We start from the raw sequence: 23,618 nt of genomic DNA on the forward strand, positions 1-23,618 counted from the left end.
GAAAGAAGAGGCATTTGTAGACTCAGTGTCTTGTCTTGTCTTTTCGAGGAAATGCTTCATTATCTTGATCAAATAACTTGAGGGTCTTGAATATTGCAATTGACAAAGCATTCACCACATATATGATTCATCATCGTCTTGAACGGCTAACTACTATTGACTGCTATATCAGGGTCATAGCTAACCTCAAATATTCCTGGAATTTCTCTATCTAGTCATTTTAAGGCAGGCCATCCTTATAGAGAAGGATCGTGCCAGTATACACTATCTGCTTTGCCAAATCATCTTCCTTCAAGGTGCCCCGGAGACATTTCGGATACATTATGGTTACTATTGATAGACTTACGCCTCACGAACCATTTTTGGGAAAATCCCATTCCTTCAAGGTGTTAACGGAGAGATATCGGAGACTTCTTAACAGGGCATGATACTATGAGAATGGGGGCTAATTCTATCTGATCCAGGCGAGGGCAGCAACATAAAAGGCTCATCGAAGAACCGAGATTTTGTGTTCCACAAGATCTTCATTCTCTCTATTATACCAAAGAACCTTTGAACACACACTCTAACCCAAGCCCCCTGTCAAGATGGCCACAGGACAAGACTTTGAGAAGCTCTTCAAAGACGATGCATTTGTTTCCAAATACAAAATCGGCGAAAAGATCACCGGAGAGTTCGCAAAGGTATTGATCGAACAATCTGGTATAGCCAACTCGACGCAGAGACCGCTTGTTATCTTTGACAATGCCTGTGGAACGGGAATCATCTCCAGCACTCTCCACGATACCCTCAGCGTTAGTGCTAGGGAAACCTGGAAACTGACCTGTGGTGACATCTCCGAGGGCATGCTCGAGTATACCAAACAAAGAATCGAGCATGAGCATTGGCACAATGCTGAAACAAAGATCGTGGATGCACAGAATACTGGCTTGCCCAGCACTCACTATACTCATGTTTTCGCAGCATTTGGTAAGTGGACGCAATGTGTATGACATAAGACAAGTCACTGATACATTTGATTCACTTCCAGTCTTTACGACTGTCCCTAATTACCAAGCTGCACTTGACGGTATGTTGCTATTCTACTTGATCTACTCTCGAGAATCATAGATCTAACTTATCATTCTACTTCAGAAAGCTTCAGAATACTTCAACCAGGAGGCACGATCGCTATATCCACATGGGAGAAACGTAAGTTTAGATCGACTCGATTGGCCTTGGGATACATTGCTAATTCTCTCATCTATAACACAGCCGGCTGGATACCTATTGTGAAATCTGCCGTTGAAACTATGCCTGGAAACCTTCCCTTTCCCACAACAGAAGAATTTCTGAAAACCAACACTGGTCAATGGAATAGTGGCAGCTGGGTAGAGTCTCAGCTCAGAAAAGGAGGTTTCGAAAACGTCCAGATCACTGCAGTTTCAAGATCTGTCCGGTTTGACATACATGAATTCGTTAGCATGGCCATGGCAATACTGCCAATGCTATTGCAGAAGTTTTGGACACAAGAGCAGCGAGATCAAAGTGAAGCCAATGTCCAACCTACACTGCTAAGGTACCTGGAAGAAAAGTATGGACCACATGGACAAGTTCCGGCGGAATTCGTTGCTGTCATTGCCACGGGCCATAAACCGTGACTACTGAGGGTTTTTCATGTTGTATGAGTTGGCATGTCTTTAAGATTGGAGTTTTTTATTATAGCAACCATGTGTTTGACTGTTTTTCAAATACCACTTATCACGTGTAATACCAAGTATACTGTAATGGCACTGCCTGGTATCCAATACTTGCGTGCACCTACGATATTAATGGCCATTGGCGAGATCATGTAGGTCATTGATTTCAAAAATAGATATCGTAGTTTCCATGGAGATCACTCAATTAAGAGAATCGCCCTGTTCCTGGGCAGTACTGCGCTACCGGCACACCTGAATAATATCACAGAAACCGGAAACTGTCAGTCAACCCAACGCCACTGCTGATTGATTAATTTGTCTCTCATGGAAACTCATGAAGCGTGAGGTGGGAATCCAGCTGGGCGGGCAGCGAGGTTCCTGTTGGGATCAAGTCTGTTGTCCAAATCCTCGTATCGAAGAATAAACTCGCGCTACACACGAACATAAGATCAGCACAAGTTAATGATCACAGTTGGCAAGAGCATGACTTACCCTGATCTTTTTCCAGCTTGCGGGATCCCACAGTAGATAAACACCTCGCTCACTAACGCCTCGCTCAACATCAACCGGGCCAGGGTAGGTCTCGTCACGAGTCAGCCAGCATCGTTCAAGCTTGTGATATCTCCATTTACGACCCATCAACTCCTCGGCCACAAGTTCTTGCATAATATCCCGGGGCATGCTATAGAAGATGTAGAAGAGTGTCTCATCGCTGAAGCTCGGGATACGAGATTGGAGAGGTTGGATGTTGGCAACGTTATAGCAAGACGGCAAAGAGAAGTCTTGTTCCAACGGCACTGCCGACATGGAAGAGACAAAGGGCGAGGCGAAGGATGTATGTAGAGGTCTAAGAGGCAGAATTAGAATATCAAAGCTTGCGACACCCTTCAAGACAGCGGCGCGAGACATACTCAGGTTGATTGAGGTCCAAGCCCAACGTCATCAGGTCCTGGCCTACTGCGAGGCTCGCGACATCTGGACTTTCGCTATGAATCATTCTTAATAACCCTGCGAGTCCAAACCGGTCAAGCTCGCTCATCTGAGCCAATGGTGGCTGCTCGGAGCTTTGATTAGCGCCAGGCTCCTGTCCCTCGCCAGCAACAGCTTGCTGCTGCCTTTGAATTTGCTCCTGTTCGGTGAAATTGCGTTGGGCAGACAATATGGCACCGCTCAATTCCTGCAATTCTTATTAGCAAACCAGAATGAAAAACGATGAGGAGCAATCTTCCTTACATCTTTTTCTTGCCCAGGAACTCCATTAGTTCCCTGATTTACTGGGGATCGTGAAGTTGCGATACCTAGAAGGCGGGGTCAATAATCTGTTCCAGACTGATCATCTCATTAGCATACCTCCTGACCCCGCATTTGCAGGCGACATCATCCTGGCAGTTTCCTGTCCGTTGATTGAAGCGGCGATCATATTGCGATTTTGTGCAGATTGGGCCTGGTTCACGCCAGAAAATGCCATTCCGGCGTTGTAATTGCCAAATCCTGCATTTTGCATCAGAGATCCTCGGCGGTCCTGGCCCAGCTCTGCAGCGACATTGCGTCCGAGGGGCGGAAACTCGTCGATATTGCCTGTCTGAGGCTGACCGCCCCCTCCTAATTGACCACTAATGCCTTGCCCGCCATTCCTAAAGTCATCAAGACGATTGGCAAACTGAGCACCGGAGGGGAATATATCATCGTGCGGCGGTTGAGATTGTTGGGGGTGAGATGGTGTTTGGGATGCTCGTGAAGGTGGTTGTGAGGTCTGGGGGTGTTGCTGTCTCTGCACGGGGGTATGCTGAGCGGCACGTTGGCTAGCGTTCGCCCACACTAATTGACTCGGGTTCTGAGATTGTGATTGCTGGGGCGCTCCGGATAAAGAAGGGAACTCCCTGGTAGAAGAACTACTCTTAGTCCTGAAGTCCAATTCGAGCTGAGATAGAAACGGCGGGGACTATCTGGAAGATTATACTCACGATAGATCCAAAGGTGTAGCAGGCTGCGACCCGCTAATGCTTTGTGCAAAAGTCCCCATGGCTCCGATTGCACGCTGTTGATTCCCTTGTATTCCTGGTGTACCGCTCACAGGCAAGTTGAAATTCCAATTCGCACCGGTTCCTATTTGTCCACCATTGTCGTTAGCGTTTTGAACCTTGAATTGCATTACAAAACACAAATGTATATGAGCCACGTCATGAGGATCGCACCAAGCTTTCCGTTTGGCAAGCGCGCCGAGGCTAATGTCGCATTTCGAGCTTGAGCTTGTTGTTGCGCGGGGAACCCGGGCATGCCTCTTAGAGGCTGTGGACTTGGTCCTGATGGATCGTAGTAGCTGTCAGCGACGTAGTCGAAAGACGATAACCATGAAACCTGCTAAATATCCGGACGAACACTGGGATCAGGGTCGTAAGGGTTTCTTGGCGAGGCGTTGCGAAGGTGTCTCGGTCGCAGGCGAAGGAACCGTCTGTGGGAATGTGCGAATGGAGCGAGAAAGACCCAGAAAGAGCAGGGCTAGCTGATCGCCCCAAAGCGTTTCAAGAAAGTCCAACCACGAATTGTATGCCGACATTGCAACCCTCCACAGAGCGACCCTCATTCGTGGCGGCGGCAGGAACAGGCCACAAATGACATGACTTGGGGGAAACGGAGCAAGAAAAGAAAACGACGAACCTGGTCTATTCATAATAGGGGAGTAGCTTTGATAAGCAAGCCCCGGACGAGTTGAGTACTTGGCGAAAACACAGAAAATATTCCCAAATGGGCAGTGAAAGACGATTGAAGAGCAGCAGTGACTTCGACGATGGGGATCTTTTGATCACACCCAATGCGGCGTTGCTCCTCCACTGGAGGCGGAGTGGTGCAAGCGCGCGCTTATCAGAGTGTGCACGGGCCATCCACAGCCGCTTTGATGGAGTTCGAATTACTACGAATATTTCATTTTATTATGATACTTGAAAGTACTAGCTATATTCTAATAGAGAAATTAATGACAGAGCAAGACTCTTCATTATCTTTAATAAATATTCCTGACCCTGGTCTCACATTGGCCTCTGGAATGAATCCGCACGTACTGCGGTGAACAGTCACGTGACCTGACCAAGGCTCGCCAGCTTTTGATCGGAGTTCGCAAAGGACAGTCCAACGAGCTTCACCTCGTCGAGTGTCCAACCCGTCACCATGCATCGACAATCGGTCACCCGGCTTGCTCGCCAGTCTGGGAGCCTCCCGCTGGTCGAATTACCTCCGCCATACCTCGCACCGTCCCTCCATTTCTCCAAGATCCGGTCCCCCGTTCAGTCCTCAAGCTTTTCTTCCACCGCAGTCGCCGCTGCTCATGGGCGTGACTTGAACAAAACCCGCGGTGTTTCTGCCATTCACCGTACCGGTCCGAGGTTCAAGTTGGGTGCCTCCAAGTACCCATTGCCCAAGCCTGTGTCTCCGGAAGCTATTGAGAAGCGTGATCCTTCTCCCAACCATGGACTCTGGGGTTTCTTCCCCAAGAATAGAGAAGCATTGAGCACACCGGAATATGATGTCTCCCATGGTTAGTTGGCTATCCATTGGTGGAATACATGTTGGATCTATACTTACTGTTGGTCTTTTTAGGCCGTTCTTGGTCTATCCAGGAGCTCCGTGAGAAGTCCTGGGATGATCTCCATGCTCTTTGGTGGGTCTGCATCAAGGAGCGCAATCGCATAGCCACATCCGATTTGGAAAGAGTGCGATTGAGGGCAGGTTATGGCGAATGGGAATCGACCGAACGTGACAGAGTGGTAAGTTTAAGTTCTTCGATCCTGCTTTTCTTTGCCCTTTATGGCTGCGATCGATATCTACGTCCACGCAGAGTGTTTTTCTTTCAATTCCTCGAAACGATGCTAATGCAATGGTGCTTATAGATTCGCGTTACTCAAAAGAGCATCAAGCACGTTCTCCGAGAGAGATGGTACGCCTGGGAAGACGCCCAAACACTCTACAAGAACGGTTACCGGCCTCAGGAGGAGGACAGCCAGGAGGCTGCATAAACAGGATAATACCGTGACTCCGATTTCCCAGCCTCCCGTGTCAATGTAGCAACATCATTCGGATATTATTGTCTCTATTATTTCGCTGTTATTTTGCGTTGAAACTGGACATGTATGTAGACTAGTCAATCATAAAAACATTAACTATTTGCCTCTGTAACTATTGGAGACTGTATTTTGACGCAATATGGATGCAGGTGTCATTAAGATGACATTGATAGAGGTCTATTTATCAGAAGATGTGTCTACCAGAGCCTTGTGGAACCCAACTCATGTGACGGGTTAGCTATTACTTGCAGTAGTTAACTGTTATCCCACATGCCTATCTTTGTTTTAACGATTTTCATGATGTTATTTCTAGTCAGACATGTGGACCTCTACTCATGGCGTCTCATGTTGATCTCTTAGCTCCTACAGTATACGCTCTTCATGTCCCAAGTAACTCAGTCATACCTTTGTTCCAAGTTGTATAGATGCGTATAACTAATACTTATGGTCTTCAACAGGTCCTCATTCCCTTGCTCAATCCATATGACCTCACGTGTGGCCGAGGAATAGCAAATCTGGGATTTACTACTGAGAAAGTCTTGAAGCCACCCTTTATCAGCTGCAAAGGTGGACCCCAGTCCAAGGGACACGGAAAGAGCCATATATAGTTTTGCGTCTCAGCGGACAGGCTAGTTAATATGCCAGGTATGCTCTGAGATCCAGAAAGTATGAGTACATATCTCTGACAGTGAAGATGGTCATGATATCAAATAATAAAAGGGGTAAATCCTTTGAAATCTCTCAGCCACTCAAGAATAAGGAGAAAGTGAAGCAATAATAGAGGGCAATTTTATAGAATATACAGCAGGTAGTGCCAAATAGCAGGGTGATTCTTTGCCCAAATAGGAGCAGTGCACCGTATCCAGTAATTCGCCGTCAATTATTAGTTACTACAAACAAGACTGGACTCAATATCAGGGGCTGATTTCTTTCCAGAATCCAGATACCTTGGTCTGATGATCTCGATCTCGATCAGGAGTCTTTCCAAGGCTTGTGTTTTCCACTCTGCGAAGCTGCCCCAAATTACTCCTTATGCCATTATCAATGAAACTCGGCACCAACACAGAAGAGGGGCAGCGAAAAGGGGGATGCTCAGGAGATTTAAGACTTTCCTGGTAGACAAAATATTTAATTAACAACTGCCCCTGGACGTGCTTTTCATCATTTATCCCAGAGCAATCTAGCAATTAGTGACTATTTCCCTGGTGGACCCTGGGCTGGCGTCAAATAATCTGGTCGATGATCCGCGGGGGGCCCAGCGACTACTCGACGGACTACTGACAGGAGCCGTCGACCACCAGACACCTCACCGCAATCACAACAGTCTCCGCATCCCTCTATTTTTCTCGACCTGATTTTCATTCTCTCTCAGCTCTGCTGTTTCTGATTGTTTTGGCTTCATCACTTGCATTTGATTCGATATCCCACCATGGAAGACATCGCCCCAGAGTATGATGTTGTTGTGCTCGGCACTGGTAGGTGCTGCTTGCTACCCCGCCGCTCGACTCCTGGCTAACACCCCCTCGCAGGCCTGACTGAGTGTGTTCTTTCGGGGTATGCATCACCTGCAGAGCTACCGATTAGATCTCGTTGCTTATTGATTCTGCATACAGTGTTCTGAGTGTCAAGGGAAACAAGGTGCTTCACATTGACCGTAACGACCACTATGGAGGGTAAGTACCCGAGCTCTGGCTGGTACCGCGTCACCACCCCGCAAATCCACTGACCACAAAGTACAGAGAGGCTGCTTCTGTCAACATCGAAACGGTTCGTTCTGCTACCCTTATAATCGTGTATTTTGGCTGATTTTCTATTCTTTCCACTGCAGCTGTTCAAAAAGTACGGCAACGTCAAGGACGGCGAAGAGCCCTGGAAGAAGTATGGCCGTGCCAACGACTGGAACATTGACCTGGTCCCGAAATTGTTGATGGCAAACGGCGAGTTGACAAACATTCTGGTCTCCACCGATGTTACGAGATACCTCGAGTTCAAGCAGATTGCTGGCAGCTATGTCCAGCAAGGAAAGGGCCCCAAGGCCACTGTTGCCAAGGTCCCCTCGGACGCTGGCGAAGCTCTGCGCTCATCTCTGATGGGCATGTTTGAGAAGAGACGGGCCAAGAAGTTCTTGGAGTGGGTTGGCGAGTTCAAGGGGGAAGACCCTGCTACTCATTCTGGTATGTCTTGAGCTATCGACCTTGGAGTTAAATGTAAATGGCTAACACCTACCAGGCTTGGACATTGGCAACTGCACAATGAAGGAAGTCTACGACAAGTTCAGTCTCGAAGACAACACTCGTGACTTCATCGGTCACTCCATGGCCCTGTACCCATCCGATGACTACATCACAAAGCCGGGCAACGCTACTGAGACTATCGACCGTATCCGCTTGTATGTGAACTCCATGGCCCGGTACGGTAAGTCGCCGTACATCTACCCCCTGTACGGTCTCGGCGAGCTTCCTCAGGGCTTCGCTCGTCTCTCCGCCATCTACGGTGGTACCTACATGCTTAACACCAGCATCGACGAGGTTCTCTACGACGGTGGCAAGGTTTCTGGAATTAAGGCGACCATGAAGGACCGTGACGACAACGGCGAGACCATGAAGTTCTCCACCAAGACAAAGAAGATCATTGCAGACCCCTCTTACTTCCCCGACAAGGTCAAGACGACCGGCTACCTGCTGAAGGCTATCTGTATCCTGAAGCACCCCATCGACAAGACCGATGGCAGCGACTCGCTGCAGCTGATCATCCCCCAGTCTCAGGTTGGAAGGAAGCATGGTAAGTGAACAAATGCTGGGGAGAGTCGATCAATGCTAATAATAACAGACATCTACATCGCCGTCGTTTCGTCGGCACACAACGTTTGCCCCAAGGGTTACTACATCGCCATTGTCTCGACCATTGCCGAGACCAGTGCCAACCACCACTTGGAGCTCGAGCCCGGATTCGAGCGTCTGGGTGAGATTGAGGAGAAGTTCTTCGGTCCTCCCTTGCCGATCTACGAGCCTCTTGAGACCGGTGAGGCGGACAACATCTACATTTCCAAGAGCTACGACTCCACATCACATTTCGAGTCCACGACTGGTAAGAAAGCACCCTGTTCCATATGCCAAATGTGGCTAACCCCGAGTCTAGATGATGTCAAGGACCTTTACAAGCGTGCTGCTGGCGAAGAGTTGGTTGTTGAGGGACTTCGGGAGGACCAGAAGCTTGCTCAGGAGTAAATGCATCCACCATAATTGGATGAGATTGAGATAATATATTGTGGCTTAGATGTCTGCTCACTTGAACTGCGATTCTTTTGAACTTTTCTTTGGATCCCCTCTTGACATTTTTAAGTATAGGCATGGTAGGACAGCACGTTCTCTTTACAAGATCCAGCAAAGGGCAGGTCATTGATTCGAGGGTCGAGTGGAAGCTATTTTTACATGGCTCTTCCCTTGATACTGTATAGCTTTCCGGCTTCATACCTGTTGATTATTAGCTATTCAAATCACTTTCATGACTATAATAAGGCCCTCGGTGCGGAGTATTAGTCTATCGTTTATTCCTCTATCTTGATTCCACATCACTTTGCCAAGTCATCTTGAACAACTGGCCAGAAAGCATCTCAAGCATATACATAGATAGTTTATACGCCATATGGCAAGCCACTCGCGTGTAACGTGTATGTACAAATATAAACCCCACCACACCATACAATCACAACTTCCCATCCACCTCTGGATCCGTATTCGCCTTCTCATGCTCACCCAGCAAGCACAAATTCCCCGTATCAGTCCTGAAAATCTCCGTCTTGAGAAGCGCCATACGCCGCCCCGTATGCACCACCGAACACACTACCCGAATCTCCGAATCCACCGGCACAGGACGCAGATAAGTGACCTTGAGATTGCGACTGACCCCGCCCATGGCGAAGTGGCCCGGTTTCGAGATACCTAGGAGGATAGCGGTGGAGAGCATATCGACAAGAGTCGCACTGCAGCCGCCGTGGAGGTTTCCGGAGAAATTGCACATGCTTGGGGCGACGGTGAGGAGATACGAGACTTGGGCGGGGGGGCCTTGGGTTGCGGATTCGAAGCGGAAATTACATTCGTTGGGATCGATGGTCCATGCCTATTTTTATCGAGGAGTTAGGATTAGTATGCAGGTCATTGTTTATACTGAGTTTGAGGTGAGATTCCAAAGAGAGATAGATGTGTATGCGAACCTCGTTATTGCCGTTCACCATTCCTACTCGTGAACTGTACTCGTAGACCATGTCTTCGAATTCATCCAGTTTCCTGGACGGAGCACGGATGGTTGACATGATGTTTGTTTAAATGAAGGTAGAAGTTCAATATCTGTGTAGAAAAGGACTGACGAAAGAATAAGCAGTCGATTTGCTTTCTTTAACTGGTATCATTCCATATGGGTTAACCGACATCACCACAAGCCGACCCCATGATTTCGAAACACAGGATTATGTTCAGTTACTTACCTGTATCTCTGGAATTTAGATGGTATAATAGCCTGTTTAATCACAGCAACGATATATGGATAAATATAGTGGGAAATGGAAGAACATAGCATGCGATAGCTTCTAATATCAAGAAGGGGGATATCGACAACCGAGGTTGAAGACGGTAACTTCGATAGTACTTGGGTGTCGTCTGAGATGTCATATGCCGGCCTCCCTGGATGCTTTGTAGTCTTGGAGTGCATCTCATACGCTTAGATGGACGCAATGATGAAGCTATTTTTCTCATTCCTTTCCTGCCGGTCTGCTTTGGACTTGATCATGGTAGCCATTGCTGTAGTTGTATAGAAGGAGTATTCACATCCAGGCATGACAACAACATGACAATGGCAGTTCTTTTATAATATCTTAGAATCGAATACAGTTTATATTCCCTGCAATAGCAATATTATAAGCAATTACCATATGGTTATATATCCCTTCCCCAAAGTGGCATTATCGATCTCCACAAAGCTTCACCTGACTTCGTGTCACGCGTTTTGTCCGCGGAAATCATCCTCTGTCGAAGCTCCAGACAACCAGAGCCTTGCTATTCGCGGCACCTTTCGAGGTCATACCTCATTGATTCAAGAGACTCTTGTTTTCAATTCCATTCATATTCATTCTGAATTTTGTTCGTGTCCAATTGTAAGCAGAACTCACTGTTGATCTCTCCGGTCGCAAACTCGAAAATATTTGCTCTCCCGCAGCTGTCCATCGCCTGGAATTGCAGACGCTCAATGGCTAATATGACTATCGCTGAAATTCAGTTATAAAATTATCTAATTTCGCTTCGGAATCCCTTGCTATTGCAGCAATTGCGACCCAGTGTGCTCGCCTAGTCCTGCGGAAATCCCACCCCTACATCTCTACGCCATCTCGAAGGCCTTCAAACAATCGAACCATCATGAAGGATCCACGCGCAGCCAAGCGAAGAAAGGTGGACGAAGATGGAGACGTAACAATGGGCGACAACGATCAAGACATCTACTCGGTTCCATCATCCCCGACAAGACAAGACAAGAACGGCCATCAAGAAGATACTTCTGCGGTCGAAGAATCCGAGGACAGAGAAAAGTCTCCTACACCTACCCCGAAAGCGAAAGCGGCTTCACGGCGTCGAACTTCACGGGCAAGTCAAAAGGACGAACATGCGGATGACAAGGGGGACAACAACGCTGCGGAAACCCCTTCGAGAGTTGGGGTACGGTCAAGTGGTCGACAAAGGAAACCGCCACAGAGATTCGAGGATGAGTCTACGGGGACTCCGTCTCGGAGGAGGGTGGATGCACCTGATACTGCAACCTCTGCGAGAAAGTCTCGCACCCCGAGAAGCACACGGAAGGCTAGACAAGTTTCGGAGACGGAGGATGGAAATGGCGATGGCGGAGACGACGACGAAGAGGAGGTGCAGGAGGAGGACGATGACGAGGATGAAGAAGAAACACCGCCACCTCCGAGGAGTGCACTTGCAAGGACAAGGTCGAAGCGAGCCAATGTCAGGTTCAGTACAGCGGACACGGGTTCCAATAAAAGGTCGACCAGGGGACAGGAAGCATCGAAACAATCCCCTACCCCGGATGATGACCAGGATGGATTCGATGATCTTGTTTCAATGCAGCTTCAGCAAGATCTCGTGCATCAAGATTTGGATGCAAAGGACAATGATACAGTCCCGGCCGATCCACTTCCTGACTACGCCGAGCAGTTCCAGGCTCTGTCTCAAAAAGGCCTCCTCAACGAGCTGAACTCCCTGACCAAGATTGTACTCGAGAAGCTGAATGGCAAGAGACTAACTCCCCTTAAAGGGCTGGAAAGCGAATATCACAAAGTCCATCAACTTGTCGAGCAGACCGTCACAGCTGGAGAGGGTAACTCGATGTTGCTTCTCGGATCACGAGGGAGCGGAAAGACCGCTATATTAGAGACGATTATCTCGTCTCTGAGAAAGGAACACAATGATGAATTCCACGTTGTCCAGCTCAATGGATTCCTGCACACAGATGATCGATTGGCTCTTCGCGAGATGTGGCGCCAGCTTGGCCGGGAGATGAATACTGAAGATGAAGTGGGCAAAGTCAACAGCTATGCCGATACGATGGCGACTCTCCTTACCCTCCTCTCGCACCCGGATGAGTTGTCTGGCTCTTCAAATAATCATAACGCCATGACGGCCGCCAAATCTATTGTCATCGTCTTGGACGAATTCGACCTGTTTGTCTCTCACCCACGACAGACGCTGCTATACAATCTTTTCGACATCGCGCAGGCGCGGAAAGCCCCGATTGCAGTTATTGGAGTTACCACCAAGGTTGACGTGACTGAGATGCTGGAGAAGCGTGTCAAGAGTCGATTCAGCCACCGATATGTCTTTGTTCCGCTCCCGAGAACATTTGACGTTTTCTCTGAAATCTGCTTTGCCGGGTTGAATCTGGACGAGGAGGAGAGTTCTGAGTTGAATGCACTGGCTAAGTCTTCAAGTTGGCCGACGTTGGTCGAAGCATGGCGAGACTACTTGCAGGTATGACATCTAAACACCATACCATCTTGATCTAACCCTCCCCAGTCCCTCTGGAATGACGAAGCCTTCCAAACCCACTTGCAAAGAATCTACCACACCACAAAATCCGTCAAGGAATTCTTCACCAGCTCCCTCCTCGCCATCACAGACCTCCACTACAGCACCTACCCAACCGACTCCACCACCACAACTCCCCTCCAAGTCCCAACCCCCAAATCCTTCACCAGCACAGCCAACTCCCTCACCTGCCCAGACCCCGCCCCGCTCCCCTTCTCAATCGCCACAACCGCCTCCTCGAGCCCCTCCTCCCTCCCCCTCTCCCTCCTCCTCGCCGCAACCCGCCTAACAGCCCTCTACGACCCCGGCCCGGACTCAGCCTCCCAGCCCCAATCCCTCGCCCCGCTCGCCCTCTCCTTCCCGGCCGCCTACGCAGAGTACGTGCGTCTCCTCACCTCCGCAAAGGTCTCGGCCTCTGTCTCCGGTGCCGCGGCTACCCCCGGCCGTGTCTGGGGTCGGGACGTCGCGCGCGAAGCCTGGGAGAAGCTCGTCGGCTGGGGCCTTGTTAGCCCCGTCGGTGGCGGTACGGGGACTGCTGACGGGCGTATGTTTCGTGTGGAGATTAGTTTCGAGGAGGTCGTCGAGATGGCCGGGTCGGGTGGTTCGTTGGGGAGATGGTGGAGGGATGGTTGATCAACACCCAAAGCCTTTATTATTTTTCATTTACCTTTTATTATTAACTTTTTATTTATTTATTTATTATTTTTTACACTTTTTATACTCCTGCAGAAAGATATGTCATATGTTCATGTCTGTGTTGTTGCATCATGTCTTGCATAGCATTTACTGAGTTTATCTGGTTTAAGCACACCTGTCAGTTCAGGGATGCCGATGCATTGGGCATTATGCATTAGATAGTTAGCTAACTTAACCCTACTTAAATCCTAAATAACCTAAATGATCAAGCAATCGACTCTAAATTTTAACCTATCGGCATGGTTTTCTATTGGTTACCGGATTCATGGTTCAGTAGCTCCATGACTTGCATGATGATACATCTATAGCTGCAATATTGCCTATTACTGTATTAAAAAGGGTGGACAAACTTCCTGTCAATAGTTCTGCATTTCTCAATAACTAATAAAACAAATCATATTCGCTGTATCCTCAATGAAAATGCAACTGTGCAGAAAAACAAAGCTGAATGCAGGGGCAATGACAACATGTACATGAAGATCTGTCTGGAGGCAGGAAATGTAGAAAAATATAAGGAAAGGCTGTGGGATGAAAATGATCATGCATGCAAGAAACGCCTTTCTAATGCTCGAAGACTGATGTTTCGGCCTCCTTTCCTTTTGACCAAAGGAAAGAAAAATAGAAGAAGAAAGGAAAACCAATTATAAATACCCCCAAATACCGGCCATCTCTATCACATGATCCATAGATCGTAACATCTTTCATCTGTCGTGGTGACTTGATTACAAAGGGAATACCGTGCCGGCTGAACAGAGACGCTTGGCAATGTGACAAGCGTCTAAAAGGAATAAAATATGAAGTTCGTGTTCGGAAGCGTAACAGAGGTGTGGTGGTCATGTCGTGTCAAGAATCCTGCGGATGCAGGTTTCCAATTCTCAGTGATGTCCAATTCAACGATAAATGGTCAGACCACATATAAGCCATCCAAGGCCATGTAACAAGCCAAATTCGATTAACAGCTCCAAAATGCTAGGAGCTGTATGGACTGAGATATCTCACACAAGATCCGCATAAGCGGCCTCGTGGTGGTTAGGAATCACATTGCGTCACGAAAAGTGGATGATGTCCTCATGTCATGCACGAGCCGAACGGCTCATAGAGCGTTCTGGAAGCGGAGCGGCGGTAGGCGAGTAAGATCTTGAGGCACCAATCAGGTCCACATCGTGTTCTTGAAGGACGACGGCGTATTTGGGATCACGCATGAACTTGGGAACGGAATCCTGTGGATATGTTAGAATGAGACGATAGCAATACTATTGTGCAAAACTTACACTAGACATCAACTTGAAAACAGAGGTTTGTGCCATCTCAAACAGAGACACAACCTCCTGAAGACTCTTGAACATGGAGTCATCGTCTCCAACGGCCTTGGTCATACGGCTGGCCAGACTGTTGCGCAGCGCGTGATCAATGTTAAGCTCGCAAGGGGAGCCAGGGGCCAAAAAGGCGTTGTACAGGCCTGTTATAGCGGTTAGCGAATGAAGGAGAACGTGATGACAAGATTACTGACCATAAGCGGCGGCAAGAGTTTCACGGACTGCATCAGCCTTCTTGAAGATGCCAACCTTGTCGGCCTTGTGGTAGTTGGATGTGAATTCGGAGACGTCGAGGTAGAAAGACAAGTTCTCTTCACACAGGGAGAAACGAAGGAATTCACGGAAGAGCAGACGCAGGGCGGGGTCGTGGAGGATGTGGTTCAACCGAGCGTTGTTCGAGTCCTTCGGGATACCCCGACTGTCGTAGGTGATGGTGTCGCGGGACTTTTCCCGTGCGATCCACCCACATACGCGCTGTCCTCGGTCTGTGATACCGTAGATGGCGTGCTTGGATGGCTGGAAGGCGGCAATGGCTGTGTCTGGTTGAGGATACGACTTGTCGTCTTGCTGCATGGTGATCAATCCGTACTTGACGAAAAGTTCGGCGATAAGGACGGTTTCCCGACGCTCAATTGTGGTGGAGCAATCCATGAGCCAGTCGACCGCGGCCTTACCGGTGAAAGTGTTCATGACGATCTTCTCATTAACCTTGCGCTCCTTGGCCATCTTGACACCAACCAGGCCGTTGGAGTAATCACTCAGGGAGTCAGAATCCGAAGTGGAGATGCTAGTCTTGACATTGGGGCCATCCTGGCCGGCAAACCGGCGGAAGATGACCTCGATGGTGGCCCGATCGTGCGACAGCTTGTCCGAGTCAGAGTCACGCTCCAAATTGACCAGTTGCATAGTGTTGCGGGGCGACTCCAACACGTCAATTACGTGGCGGGCGGTAATTCCGTTTCTCTGGCAGAACCGTTGCAAGATGTTAATACCTTTCGGGGTGAGCTGAAACAAGGCACCCTTGAGAGGAAAGATCGGCAGGGCCTTGCCGTCAACCGGCTCGATGAAACGAGCATCAACGAAACGCTGGCACACAGAGCGGGCCATTTCCTTAGCCATGGAGAAGGTGGTAGTGGTAGTTGTGGTGACGATACGAGATGGGTCCTTGGGGTCAGGCATACGGTTGGATTGGGAGAATTTGAGCGAGCCGAGGTTGTTGATGGCTTCTTCGGAGGTGAACGAATGATCATACTTGGTGAATCGTACCCGATGCGAGTCCAACTTTAAACTGACCATCAAGGTTGAAAACAGATCCATGAAATCCTAATACTGTTAGTTAATTCCACCTTCTTCCTTTTCCCTCATTCTTCCCGAATTCCTTCAATTCAATTCCCCCAGAAATTCTTACCTTTGTAAAAGGACGATCATCTTCCGTCATACGCAACAATCTCGAAGAAGTTTGATGCATCTTGGGCGGTATAGCGGACCCAGCGTCCGATTGCTGTTCAGGCAAAGAAGGAATCCGCTGGAGGGTAGAGCGACGTCTATCGACCAGACTGGGTTGCTGGCAGTCGGCCACGGCCGGGGAAGAGGAGCGAGGGGGAAAGTCCACGGGAGCGGGGCTCAATTGCTCGCTGCTGGTACTACCGTCGGACAATGGCGGAGTCAAGGGGGAGAGAGTGGTGGTGGGTTCGCTGGCGCTGAGCTGAGAAGCCTTGCGCGAATGCTTGGAGAGACTTCCGGAGGAGGCAGAGGAGCGAAGACCGTAGGTTGTGGGACCTCCAATGGAAGAAAGACTGGCAATGGCACTCGAGGTCTTTTCACGGGCCAAAGCAGCAAAGGAACGACGATTGCGTCGGGAGATCGAACCTATGACGGAACCTAGAGGGTTTGGGGGATTTGCAGAAGTGGTCGCAGTGGTGGGAGTGGTGGTGGTGAAGTCGACAGGATCGGGTTGCTGATTGGGAGGGGAAGCAGCGGAGGCGGAGGGTGTGATAGACGAGGTGGAACAGGCAGTGGCAGGGCGTGGAAGTTGAACCAGGGGGGGAGAGACTGGAACAGGAACAGGAGGAGGGGGGATGCTGATATTATCAGGAGAGGAAGAGGAGGAAGAAGAAGAGAGATGGTGATGATGGTGATGATGAGGAGAGGGAGGAGATCCTTGGTCGAGGGGTTCGGAAGATATGGTTGGCATTGAATAGTGCGAACCAAAGAGAGAGAGGGAAAGGGAGGGAAAATAATATGAAGGAGGGGAAAAGTAGGAATAATAATAATAATACTAAAATAATAATAATAAAATAAAATAAAATAAAATAAAAAATGGGTAAAAAATATTTTAATTTATTGTATTTTAGTATTTTTCTGATTTAAAATAAGAGAGAGAAAAAAGAAAAAAGGCAGGAGTTGAGAGAGAGAGAAAAGGTGGAGAGGAGAGCGGGTAAGGGAGAGAAAAAAAAAAAAAAAAAAAAAAAAAAAAAAAAAAAAAAAGAAAGAAAGAAAAAAAGGAAAATAACAAAAAGAGGGAGAGTTTGATTCTGGTAGTGCAGGACAGTCTTAGTGGGCATAGTGGTAAACTACCAGAGCCACGTTACTGCCTAACTCGATTTGGTCTGCCTGCTCTGGATCCCGCTCTCTGATTTGTTGGAAAAAAGATGAAATAAAAACGCAGCAGGAAAAAAGGCAAAAAAAAAGAGGAGAAAGAAGCCAATCCCCAGGGGAGAAGGTGAAGAATCCGGCCTGTCAACAGGGCCCCACTGTGCACGCGGACGGTTTCATGCACCAGACAACGTGGGCCAAGGCAGCGAAGGATCGGCCTGATCACCCTGCAGTACCGTACACTCAGTACAGACTACAGAGTAGGTAAATAGAGTCTATTCATATTTATTTTTATTCTATCTATTCTATTCTATGATGATGATTACTACAGAGTATATTTTATTATCCAGATACTCAGGGGTCTGCAGAGTCTGTCTGCAACAGATACTGTATTGTAAAGTGGGACGTTCGACTGCAAGCGTCGTCGGATGATCAGCGGAATCTGCGCCCGGGGAGAGTTTCGGCCAGATCGCCCAGGTTTTTCCCCAACCGAATGAAATCACATAGCAGTCCAGATACCAGATAGGTAAGAACTCCGTCAGGTATGTCTGTCATACTTTCTGTATCCTGTACTCAACTCGTATCATTTCCACAGGTCACCTTCTGGAAGCTCCGATAGAAATCCTTTTAAACAGTGAGCCATAGAAGACATGTTCGGTCGTCGGGGTTTGGAAAAAATAAAATAAAATGATAAAGAAAAGCAAAGAAAAAAAAGAAAAAGAAAAAAAAAACCTTGCACTAACCAAGGACAGCGAGGACCCTAGAACCAACCGGCGAGGCCGATCCAACCAACCAGAAGCGAGGATAAGACCGACCATCACCCAGTGCGACCTCACCTTCCATTTCGAGCAGCCAGAAAATTCAGTTCTCCACCTCGATCCATTGATGATTGGCATTGTATTGAGTCATTGCCTGGGAAAACCCCCAATTTTCCCCCCCACCAGCCAATCACCAGTCCACACAGCCGATATTCCCCCCCGCTCCTGACTCTTACCAGATCGGGTTTAATGGCCAACTCTCTACCTAGCCCACCCCCCCTTGGCGGGGTTTGCCTCAGGTACGGTGTGCGGCCAAACGGACTCTGCATTTCTCATGATCCATGGAACCAGACAGCGTGAAAGTTTGGGTCCTGGAATTACGCTCGTCTTGAAGTCATTCCACCATCATCGCAACCGTCCTTCGCAACCGTCCACCACGTGGAAATGATTTTGGACCCCCGGCCGAGTCAAAGTTAATGAATATTATCAGAGGGCTAAGCATCGCTGCTGCAGATCTATCGGCCTCAGGCAGCTACAATTTACAGTTATGAGTTAACTCCGGACCGTATCTCCATCTTTTACGCTCAATATTGGATCATTTGTCGTCACTATCGCTCTTGACCGGCCAGAGCCGCCACAACAGCCATTTGACTTTTACCATTCAATCAATAGCCTGTCTTTCTTTCTTCTTTTTGTCTCTGTCTTTCTACTGTTAAGACAGTCCCGTGCGGCGGAGTCACTCGAAACATGATGATAATAAGGATAATAAGAAGAATATAATATAATAGTGATATAATAATTTCTGATAACAAATAATAATACATCCTTCCATCCTTCTAGGTGCCTTCTTTCCTAGCCGAGATCCACGCAGTTCCACGTGGACACACGTGGGAAGGGCAAATTGCTTGGCTGGCTTACCGTTCGTATTCTTTACCACAGACTTTCTGAACTCTGTTGAAGCGAGAGATGATGTATTCAAGCGAGATTATCTGACGACGCTGATAGTCATGTGCGATGCTGTCAGATGGGATGATACAGTATTGATATATTTATTTCTGTTGACTGAGAAGAGATAGCTGAATTTCCCGCGTGGCGCGGCTAAAAAGCACCATATCACACCATTGCCCCAATCGGACGTATCATCGGCCACAGGTCGGATCAGTCACTTTGGACTACAACCACTAGTCCAGCCTTTCTGCGCATGTCATCTTGATCACTCTGTCGCTGTCACTTTGATCGTCCTCATCCATGCTACCTACCTACTCTGCAATCTACATCCTCTACTCCTCTACCTACTACATCCTACATCCTCTACTACACACTATGTACTATGTAAACATGAGCGAACAACTCCGATCGCCAATCTGACACGAGGCTCCGACAGTTAACCGCATCCGGTCTAGCGGCGACCAAAGCTCTCGCGGTCCAACTTTACTTGTCTGTCAATAACTGCTCAATTTGTCAATTTCCTGTTCCTTGATTTTTTCTGTAGTATCAGGTGGATACTACATATGAGCGGTGAGAAACGTATTCTAATTGACTTTAATTAAGATTGGCTTGACTTGCGGTCAGCCTTCATATGATACAGCATTTAGACCTACACAACATGGTTGATTCACAGACAGGCGACAGAATTATCCCTGACCGCCACGCGAAATAAAATTCATGGACAACAGGGATAATCCATGTCAGCAGAGGAGGATGACAAGGCTGAGTTGAGCCCCCAACTGCTGCGTAACGAGTCAAGAAGGTTCAGGATCAGTCACATTTAATAATAGCACACTATCAAAGAAATAAGGAGCCAGTAGCCTGTCTTTGTACCACCATGATAGTCAGTAGATATGCAAACACCCGACAAAGAAAGGATTAGTCTGATATGCAGCTATCCATGACAGCCAGTCCCAAATAGACTAAGCCCCCTTGGGCTCACTTCGATAGATGATGCCTAATCGGGCTACCTGCAAAGGCAGAAAAGTGGGTCACGGAGGATTAGTGAGTGGAGAGTGGGTGGAGATACGGTCTTTCGGCTGAAACGAGACTAGTGAGACTGTATGACCCATGGGCGGTCTGGATGTGGGGCGCCACAAAAACAGGGCAAACCGCCACGTGGTGTACTTTACAGTAAGATACGTACTTACGAAGTATGTATCTATCTACAGTATCTACGTAGGTACTTACACTGGACAGAAGGGAGATACATACAGGTACTTGTACATAGAAGAGTACCAGTAGTAGAAAAATGATAAGTGAGCTGGACTACAATATCAGATAGGCTGATCACCAAATAATATAGCACAAGATATCAATAGTCCAGCACGAACCACACCCAACGGCCATCCCATCCACCATATTCATCCACCACATCCCATCCACCACACACTAGAAAACTTCTCGAAGAATCCAAAATCCAATTTGCCACCTGTACCCTGCAACCTTCGCAGTTTATCTCCTTTTACAATCTCGAAACTATTGAGCCATCCCATTCCCCACCGATGGATGGATCATGCAATCATGGAACTTTCCTCCAAGGTCTATGGAGAAGGTATCCGTAGTTCAACCTCCTGATGATACGATACTATTAGTCCCTGAACCAGAAAATCACGTTCCGAAGCCGGCCAAATCACAATAAGAGCTGAAAAAGTCAAGTTCCCACCATAATCTCATTTGTCATGGTTATTGTTGAATGATCAACAGCGAAAAACCTCCGAGCCATGTGTTTTTTTGTTTCGTCCTGTGGAGAGGAAAGTGGAGGATCTACCTTGCCTTGCTTTACTCTCGACATACTACATGCTACATGGAGTACTCCGGAGATACCTACAGTCTACATACTACATAGCATACTACATAGAGTGTATAGTGTATTATGTATTATGAACGCCTATGCAACATTCTCCTTCATAATGTACGCCAAGACTGCATCTGCACGACAAAGGGATCAAGCGAATAAAATACAGTACTGTGTATAGAATACGCTGATCCTTGCCAGTCCACGCGAAATCAACAACTCCACGTTTGGTTTCTTCAGCCTCTATCGTCTATAATATCCTCTATTATAGTACTATACTATCTGACGATTATCGTGATAACTATGATAAGTAGTAGTGTTATCAGTACTTCGATATCTACTATACTTTATTTATTCAACTCTGCTGATAGCTGATAAGTGCGTAGATGAACTCCTATACAGATCGGCCGGCTTATCCGAGGGTATACAAAAGTACCTACATACCCAGCATCCTCCTCCGTATTCTACGTTATGCAACTAGACAAAGATGAAACATGCATGGATCCTGGTCTGGTGTCTAGATTCGCATCCTTTCTTTGTCGGTCACACGAAAATAATCATATGTTGTTGCACCGCAGCAAGTCGATCTTAATTGCCCTCCAACGGAAATAGAAATGGATCCTTCTCTGTCTGTCGATTATTCTAGACTGCCAGGAAAAAAAAGGAGAATTCTTCCGCTCTCCACTTGCAGTCTGTTGGATGACCGTTATGTTTCAGATTATTCTTCTACTAGTTCTGCTCACTGTCCAGTAAGTCATCTGTTGTATGTTCAATATCCATAATCTAGTAACCTAACGCCTTCACGCCCAGCAAAAATCCACAAGACTACACTTCAATTGTCCGTTGATACCCAAGGATAGAAACTGGTATCAACGCGATTACATATCCTCCCCCTTATGATTACTTACTCCCCCATCCCCTCAGCCTCATTCCTTCTTCAATAGCTGTCCAAATGCCCTCCACCACCTCCCGGTCCCGCCATCGTCCTGCCCCTTGCACTCCGCCCTTCTCGTCCCATCGTTCCACCGCAAATCGCTGCACGCCTCGTCCCCAGCCTTTCACTTCGCGAGGCGCTTCCTCCCCCCGCCAGCCTACGTAGACTCCCGTAGCGTGCTTGAATAGTTCCGGCGGTGACGACCACTTGTACGACTTGAACTGCCACGTCTGACCCGTCGTAAACACCGCGACCAGCCGTTGCCAGTAGTCGGGCCGGAAGTTCGCCGTGCTGTCCACCAGGATGAACTTGGTCGTCTTCCGCGCCGCGTTCTGCGAGCCCACGCCCCGGCCGCTCGAGGCAGTTGCCCCGTTGACGCGCATCGGTCGCGCGATCTTCATGATATTCGACGAGGTCGTGTTGCTGAGTGTGGGATGGTCAGGCGGCACAAACACACCGTCTTCCAAAAACGACTTGACATTCGACAACCGAATCAGTGACGATGCCGAGGGCGACAGAAGGATAATCGGCTCGATATTCGAGCTGGATTTCTTCGGCACAGGAAGTCCCGCCGAAGGCGCTGGTACCAGCGGCTGCTTGCTGCCCGGTTTGCTGCCAGGAGGATATTGACCGGTCCGCGAGCGATGTCGTCCCAAAAACGTCTCGGCCGTTTTGCGAACATGCGAGAAATCCTAATCCAACGTTAGTCTTGTAAAACCACCTCCTCCCCATACCCTAACACTCACCGTCGGTTTAATCCCCCGTAGCACACTATTCCGATCTCCCATCTTTCGCTCCCCATTGTAAATCTCCTGCAATCGAGGATCAATCACCTTGGGAGCCTTCCCCTGCTGAGCCCCAGCGGCAGGCGCCGCAGCTCCCGCCGCACCGCTAGGAACAGACGAAACACCACCCGTCGCCCCAGAGGCAATGATGGCCGAAGCCTCCGCCGGAGAAGTAGTAGCCGCGACAGCAGCTGCTGCCGCAGCGCCCTCCAACGGCTTAATATATTCACTCTCGTCAGAGGCACCCTCCAACCAAGTGATGAGATCCAACCGCTCCACGAAAACCAAATTCTGCACCTTCTCCTCCGCCTCGCCTTCCTTGTGCTCCTTCTGCTTGAGCGACTCGTTCAGCTCCTGCGCGGACGCAATGTACTCGGGAATCGCGACATCCTTTTTCTGCCAGGCGAAGAAGATACTGCGGAGGTCGACCGCCGAGTCCGACGAGACGGAGACGAAACGCGTCGGCGCCGTCAGCGCGATAGTCTGCGGAATCGGGTGCACAAAGTAGAGATGCGAGGCCTTAGCTAGGTCGTCTGTCGCATTTTGGTCCGAGAGTTCGGACGAGGTGGTCGGGGTGGGAAGGTTGCCGGCGGCGATGGCACGGCGAAGGGAGAGAAGGGGATCTTGGAGGGAGGGGTCGACAGAAGCCATTGTGGATGGCGGCCAGGTTCTGCTGGCAGGTTTCTGCTATTCGGGGAGGGTTTTTGGGCGCGAATTGCGTGGGTGTTGAGGTGTTGGAGCTGGTGGTGGTGAAGGGAAGTCGAACTGTTGAAGATCCGGAGATGCACGTGATTTGAGCTCAGCTTACTGTAGCTTCACTATCATTCAACATAACCATTCGATAACCGACACTCAGAATCGATGAAAGTATTTTTTAATGAAGCTCATCTTAATTCAAATATAGTATTGATATGAAATCTCTTTTCTGTTTGA

The 23,618-nt window shown here is 48.5% G+C and overlaps 8 protein-coding genes across 8 annotated transcripts; 4 read left to right on the forward strand and 4 right to left on the reverse strand.

Moving 5' to 3' along the window:
• Positions 1-587: 587 nt before the first annotated feature.
• Positions 588-1,640, forward strand: gtmA (gliotoxin thiomethyltransferase; the record flags this gene model as incomplete). The annotated part of the gene is made up of 4 exons (XM_040833502.1): positions 588-969; positions 1,031-1,069; positions 1,111-1,191; positions 1,255-1,640. 4 exons carry the CDS (start codon positions 588-590, stop codon positions 1,638-1,640), a joined length of 888 nt encoding a protein of 295 aa, XP_040685834.1.
• A 326-nt stretch (positions 1,641-1,966) lies between these two features.
• On the reverse strand, positions 1,967-4,477 carry ASPWEDRAFT_44217 (NOT2/NOT3/NOT5 family protein). The gene is made up of 7 exons (XM_040836209.1): positions 4,338-4,477; positions 3,644-3,785; positions 3,030-3,559; positions 2,913-2,977; positions 2,591-2,856; positions 2,172-2,526; positions 1,967-2,110 (listed from the first exon to the last, which is right to left on the reverse strand). Exons 1-7 carry the CDS (start codon positions 4,348-4,350, stop codon positions 2,012-2,014), a joined length of 1,470 nt encoding a protein of 489 aa, XP_040685835.1. The 5' UTR covers positions 4,351-4,477; the 3' UTR covers positions 1,967-2,011.
• A 184-nt stretch (positions 4,478-4,661) lies between these two features.
• mrpl4 (mitochondrial 54S ribosomal protein uL29m) lies at positions 4,662-5,953 on the forward strand. The gene is made up of 3 exons (XM_040836210.1): positions 4,662-5,211; positions 5,274-5,440; positions 5,564-5,953. Exons 1-3 carry the CDS (start codon positions 4,845-4,847, stop codon positions 5,687-5,689), a joined length of 660 nt encoding a protein of 219 aa, XP_040685836.1. The 5' UTR covers positions 4,662-4,844; the 3' UTR covers positions 5,690-5,953.
• Positions 5,954-6,777: 824 nt separating this feature from the next.
• ASPWEDRAFT_652861 (secretory pathway gdp dissociation inhibitor) lies at positions 6,778-9,307 on the forward strand. Its single transcript, XM_040838781.1, has 8 exons — positions 6,778-7,212; positions 7,267-7,291; positions 7,351-7,410; positions 7,477-7,504; positions 7,566-7,911; positions 7,967-8,518; positions 8,567-8,824; positions 8,876-9,307. Exons 1-8 carry the CDS (start codon positions 7,167-7,169, stop codon positions 8,962-8,964), a joined length of 1,404 nt encoding a protein of 467 aa, XP_040685837.1. The 5' UTR covers positions 6,778-7,166; the 3' UTR covers positions 8,965-9,307.
• Positions 9,308-9,442: 135 nt separating this feature from the next.
• On the reverse strand, positions 9,443-10,049 carry ASPWEDRAFT_175462 (PaaI family thioesterase; the record flags this gene model as incomplete). The annotated part of the gene is made up of 2 exons (XM_040831361.1): positions 9,443-9,856; positions 9,951-10,049. 2 exons carry the CDS (start codon positions 10,047-10,049, stop codon positions 9,443-9,445), a joined length of 513 nt encoding a protein of 170 aa, XP_040685838.1.
• A 1,096-nt stretch (positions 10,050-11,145) lies between these two features.
• ASPWEDRAFT_53850 (origin recognition complex subunit 4) lies at positions 11,146-13,449 on the forward strand (the record flags this gene model as incomplete). Its single annotated transcript, XM_040837965.1, has 2 exons — positions 11,146-12,759; positions 12,805-13,449. The coding sequence occupies 2 exons, from the start codon at positions 11,146-11,148 to the stop codon at positions 13,447-13,449; spliced, it is 2,259 nt and encodes a 752-aa protein (XP_040685839.1).
• Positions 13,450-14,467: 1,018 nt separating this feature from the next.
• Positions 14,468-17,108, reverse strand: flbA (developmental regulator FlbA). The gene is made up of 4 exons (XM_040838782.1): positions 16,237-17,108; positions 15,023-16,151; positions 14,784-14,971; positions 14,468-14,732 (listed from the first exon to the last, which is right to left on the reverse strand). Exons 1-4 carry the CDS (start codon positions 17,020-17,022, stop codon positions 14,586-14,588), a joined length of 2,250 nt encoding a protein of 749 aa, XP_040685840.1. The 5' UTR covers positions 17,023-17,108; the 3' UTR covers positions 14,468-14,585.
• Positions 17,109-21,598: 4,490 nt separating this feature from the next.
• On the reverse strand, positions 21,599-23,471 carry ASPWEDRAFT_139763 (CDC73 C-terminal domain-containing protein). The gene is made up of 2 exons (XM_040829390.1): positions 22,647-23,471; positions 21,599-22,592 (listed from the first exon to the last, which is right to left on the reverse strand). Exons 1-2 carry the CDS (start codon positions 23,334-23,336, stop codon positions 21,867-21,869), a joined length of 1,416 nt encoding a protein of 471 aa, XP_040685841.1. The 5' UTR covers positions 23,337-23,471; the 3' UTR covers positions 21,599-21,866.
• Positions 23,472-23,618: the final 147 nt, after the last annotated feature.

The sequence above is a fragment of the Aspergillus wentii genome, assembly GCF_001890725.1.
Source record: "Aspergillus wentii DTO 134E9 unplaced genomic scaffold ASPWEscaffold_7, whole genome shotgun sequence".
In the NCBI taxonomy this organism is placed as follows: domain Eukaryota; kingdom Fungi; phylum Ascomycota; class Eurotiomycetes; order Eurotiales; family Aspergillaceae; genus Aspergillus; species Aspergillus wentii.

What these genes read in the sequence shown, in the direction of transcription:
- ASPWEDRAFT_44217 (XM_040836209.1), bottom strand. An exon ending in TGCAAATGCGGGGTCAGGAG is followed by an intron (nt 2,978 to 3,029) that starts GTATGCTAATGA and finishes CCCGCCTTCTAG; the next exon opens with GTATCGCAACTTCACGATCC. An exon ending in TTGGACCTCAATCAACCTGA is followed by an intron (nt 2,527 to 2,590) that starts GTATGTCTCGCG and finishes TCTGCCTCTTAG; the next exon opens with ACCTCTACATACATCCTTCG.
- ASPWEDRAFT_139763 (XM_040829390.1), bottom strand. Translation starts at nt 23,336, where the DNA reads ATGGCTTCTGTCGACCCCTCCCTCCAAGATCCCCTTCTCTCCCTTCGC. An exon ending in TACGGGGGATTAAACCGACG is followed by an intron (nt 22,593 to 22,646) that starts GTGAGTGTTAGG and finishes ACGTTGGATTAG; the next exon opens with GATTTCTCGCATGTTCGCAA.
- ASPWEDRAFT_652861 (XM_040838781.1), top strand. Translation starts at nt 7,167, where the DNA reads ATGGAAGACATCGCCCCAGAGTATGATGTTGTTGTGCTCGGCACTG. An exon ending in CTTCTGTCAACATCGAAACG is followed by an intron (nt 7,505 to 7,565) that starts GTTCGTTCTGCT and finishes TTTCCACTGCAG; the next exon opens with CTGTTCAAAAAGTACGGCAA. An exon ending in TCAGGTTGGAAGGAAGCATG is followed by an intron (nt 8,519 to 8,566) that starts GTAAGTGAACAA and finishes TAATAATAACAG; the next exon opens with ACATCTACATCGCCGTCGTT.
- flbA (XM_040838782.1), bottom strand. Translation starts at nt 17,022, where the DNA reads ATGCCAACCATATCTTCCGAACCCCTCGACCAAGGATCTCCTCCCTCT. An exon ending in ATGATCGTCCTTTTACAAAG is followed by an intron (nt 16,152 to 16,236) that starts GTAAGAATTTCT and finishes TAACAGTATTAG; the next exon opens with GATTTCATGGATCTGTTTTC. An exon ending in AACTCTTGCCGCCGCTTATG is followed by an intron (nt 14,972 to 15,022) that starts GTCAGTAATCTT and finishes CCGCTATAACAG; the next exon opens with GCCTGTACAACGCCTTTTTG.
- mrpl4 (XM_040836210.1), top strand. Translation starts at nt 4,845, where the DNA reads ATGCATCGACAATCGGTCACCCGGCTTGCTCGCCAGTCTGGGAGCCTC. An exon ending in GGAATATGATGTCTCCCATG is followed by an intron (nt 5,212 to 5,273) that starts GTTAGTTGGCTA and finishes TGGTCTTTTTAG; the next exon opens with GCCGTTCTTGGTCTATCCAG. An exon ending in CGACCGAACGTGACAGAGTG is followed by an intron (nt 5,441 to 5,563) that starts GTAAGTTTAAGT and finishes TGGTGCTTATAG; the next exon opens with ATTCGCGTTACTCAAAAGAG.